The following is a 2500-nucleotide window of genomic DNA, read 5'->3' on the forward strand; positions in this document are numbered from 1 at the left end:
AGAAATGTGAGACAGGGCCTCCTTTTTATCGTCCTCACCCGAGAAGACTAGAAAGTCTAACCATTTTCAGACGTCATTACAAAGGCAGCGCCATCTCATCAGTAATTTAAAGTACAGTTCAAATTATTAAAGATATCCCAAAGCTTAAATATTGATAAAAGGTGCAACAATCAAGCGGATATGCAGCACGCATTCAATATCATTCTGAACATTGTTCTTTTTCTCTTGCCAGGTAATTTTTCCTATTTTTGGATCAAGAAAGATTACTCACTTTTCCGCCTTCTGAGGATGATGTTTCGTCTCAATTTTTTGGTTGTCATGGTAATGGCAGTCACCAATCACGAGTTTGTCCGGTATTATGTTTGTGCTATGCACACGTATTGGTTCCTCACAGTCTACGCAATGCTGGCAGTGTTCAAATCACATAACGAGGTATGGGTTGAGATAGGCACGTAATGTGTGCCTACGCATTAAGACTGTAGGGCCGGACTTTTTTTTAGACGAGTTGCTTCAAGAAGACGAATTCTTTTCATCCTCTCTTCTCTACTCGGAAATTTTTCGGGGCTTAACTCTATTTACATAACCAGCCTAACGTATGTGATGAGGGTGGACATAGATCACTGGCCACCCAGCCGAGGTAAAATAGACAACGCTCCGACGCACCAGTGATTGAAAACCCTCAATGAAAAGGGTAACCAGTTGACTATTGTAAAAGTGTGATCTAGTTGAATTAGGGAGCTTTGATTGGCCCTGAAAAGACCCCCATGAGGAGCGGTCAATCAAGTATGCATTGTATTATTGTATTGTATAGATGACGAATTCGGTTAGAAGGAAAAGCTGTAGCCTGCAAGAAGGGTGTCGAGCGGATATTTTGCCCCGAAAGCCGCCACCGCGAGCCGGCGAGAAGAATGGGGCGATGAAGAGAGGCCCACTTGTCATCTGCTCCCTGCCCCATTTCTCTCGCGCGCTGGTGGCTTCGACGTTTAACCCAAAACAAGTGGCTGGAGTTGCAACCGTCACTACGTCATGACTTTCGACCATTTGCACGAGGAGAACTCGTGAACGTCTCTTTCAAGGATGTCTTATGCGTGACTTCCACGACTCGATTTGTGGTGAAGTTTAAGCGTAAGGTAATCATATGCGAAAGTCGAAAGGAAAAATTGTTCTTTCTAATTCGCCCTTGAAGTAGAGTGCCCGAAACAAAGGCTGAAAGGAGACTCTTGCCCATATTTTAAAATTTATCCATTTCGTTTTAGAATCGCTACGTCATGGCTTCCAAATTTGTGATCTATCTGGTGATAAACACATTGATATTCGACATTCCCGGTGTGTCATACAAAGTGTTTTGGCCTTTCCAGTTTGTACTAAATGTAAACGGCAGCTTGAGATACTGGGTATATCGCTCTACGTAAGTAGATTACTCCTTTTCTTCTCATTTTATATTAATTTAATTTCTACGCAAAGGGGCTGGGTCACAGACTTCACGTCAACCCTGAAATAGACCGTATTCGTGTTCTCCGTATTGGACTGAAATTAGCTTGCAATGGAGGCTAATGCGGGAGAATGTATTAGAAAGTATTTGCATTTGAGAAGACTTCCCCGCATTAGCCTCCATTGCAAGCTAGTTCCAGTCCGATACGGAGAACACGAATACGGTCTATTACTTATAAACAACACAACTCAAAGCTTCGTGACAAAAAAAGGCTGTCAAGCATACATGATTTAAGTTACAAACAACAGAAATAAACTTTGAAATAATGTTAAGCTGAACAGTTTTCAAAACCCCCAACTGCAACCTATTTCAATCTGCCCATCGCTACCTCCTTTTGCATGTGCTGTTTATTCAAGCTTTCCTTTAATGTTTCAAGCAGTTGGGGTGCAGGGATGGCGCAGTGGTGAGAGCACTTGCCTCCCACCAATGTGGCCCGGGTTCGATTCCCAGACGGGTTCGATTCCCAGACTTGGCGACTCGGCGTCATATGTGGGTTGAGTTTGTTGGTTCTCTACTCTGCACCGAGAGGTTTTCCCCCGGTACTCCGGTTTCCCCTCTCCTCAAAAACCAACATTTTACTTGAATTGTGTTAATTGTTAATTTCAATTTACAGTGTCCCCAATTAGTGCTCAGCGCTAGAACGACTAGACACTTAAATAAAGTTCCTTTCCTTTTGACTGTCAATCCCAGTCGCTGAAAATTTTGGTTACGTTTCGTGACACAGCCTCTTTAAGTTTACAACCATTTATTCCATTTCTCAAATTCGCGCTAGTCGGCGAACAGCCATTGCGGGAATGCCACATCTTGACTGTTTCAGCACCGGTAGAAAAGAAGGACAATTATGACGTAGATGGCCAAGCTCCCATGAGCCTCCTTTTGCTCACGCAGTGGTAGAGCATCCGAACTAGTAATCGGAAGATCGTAGCTTCGACTCCTGAAAAGGAGCTCTCGGATTTTTTCCGAGTATCCCCGAGTCAACATCGATAAAAAATCTCTTCATTTCATTCA

The 2500-nt window shown here is 43.3% G+C and overlaps 1 protein-coding gene across 2 annotated transcripts in view; it reads left to right on the forward strand.

Annotated features, from left to right (window-relative positions):
• The window catches only part of LOC137972160 (uncharacterized), a 29450-nt gene that overhangs the window by 25928 nt on the left and 1022 nt on the right, over positions 1 to 2500 (forward strand). For both annotated transcript variants that reach the window (XM_068819003.1, XM_068819002.1), the window contains 2 exons: positions 233 to 432; positions 1257 to 1408. In XM_068819003.1, coding sequence (XP_068675104.1) covers positions 233 to 432; positions 1257 to 1408 — 352 coding nt within the window. The remainder of the gene's footprint in view (positions 1 to 232; positions 433 to 1256; positions 1409 to 2500) is intronic.

This window comes from Montipora foliosa, chromosome 9 (genome assembly GCF_036669935.1).
Source record: "Montipora foliosa isolate CH-2021 chromosome 9, ASM3666993v2, whole genome shotgun sequence".
Taxonomy (NCBI): domain Eukaryota; kingdom Metazoa; phylum Cnidaria; class Anthozoa; order Scleractinia; family Acroporidae; genus Montipora; species Montipora foliosa.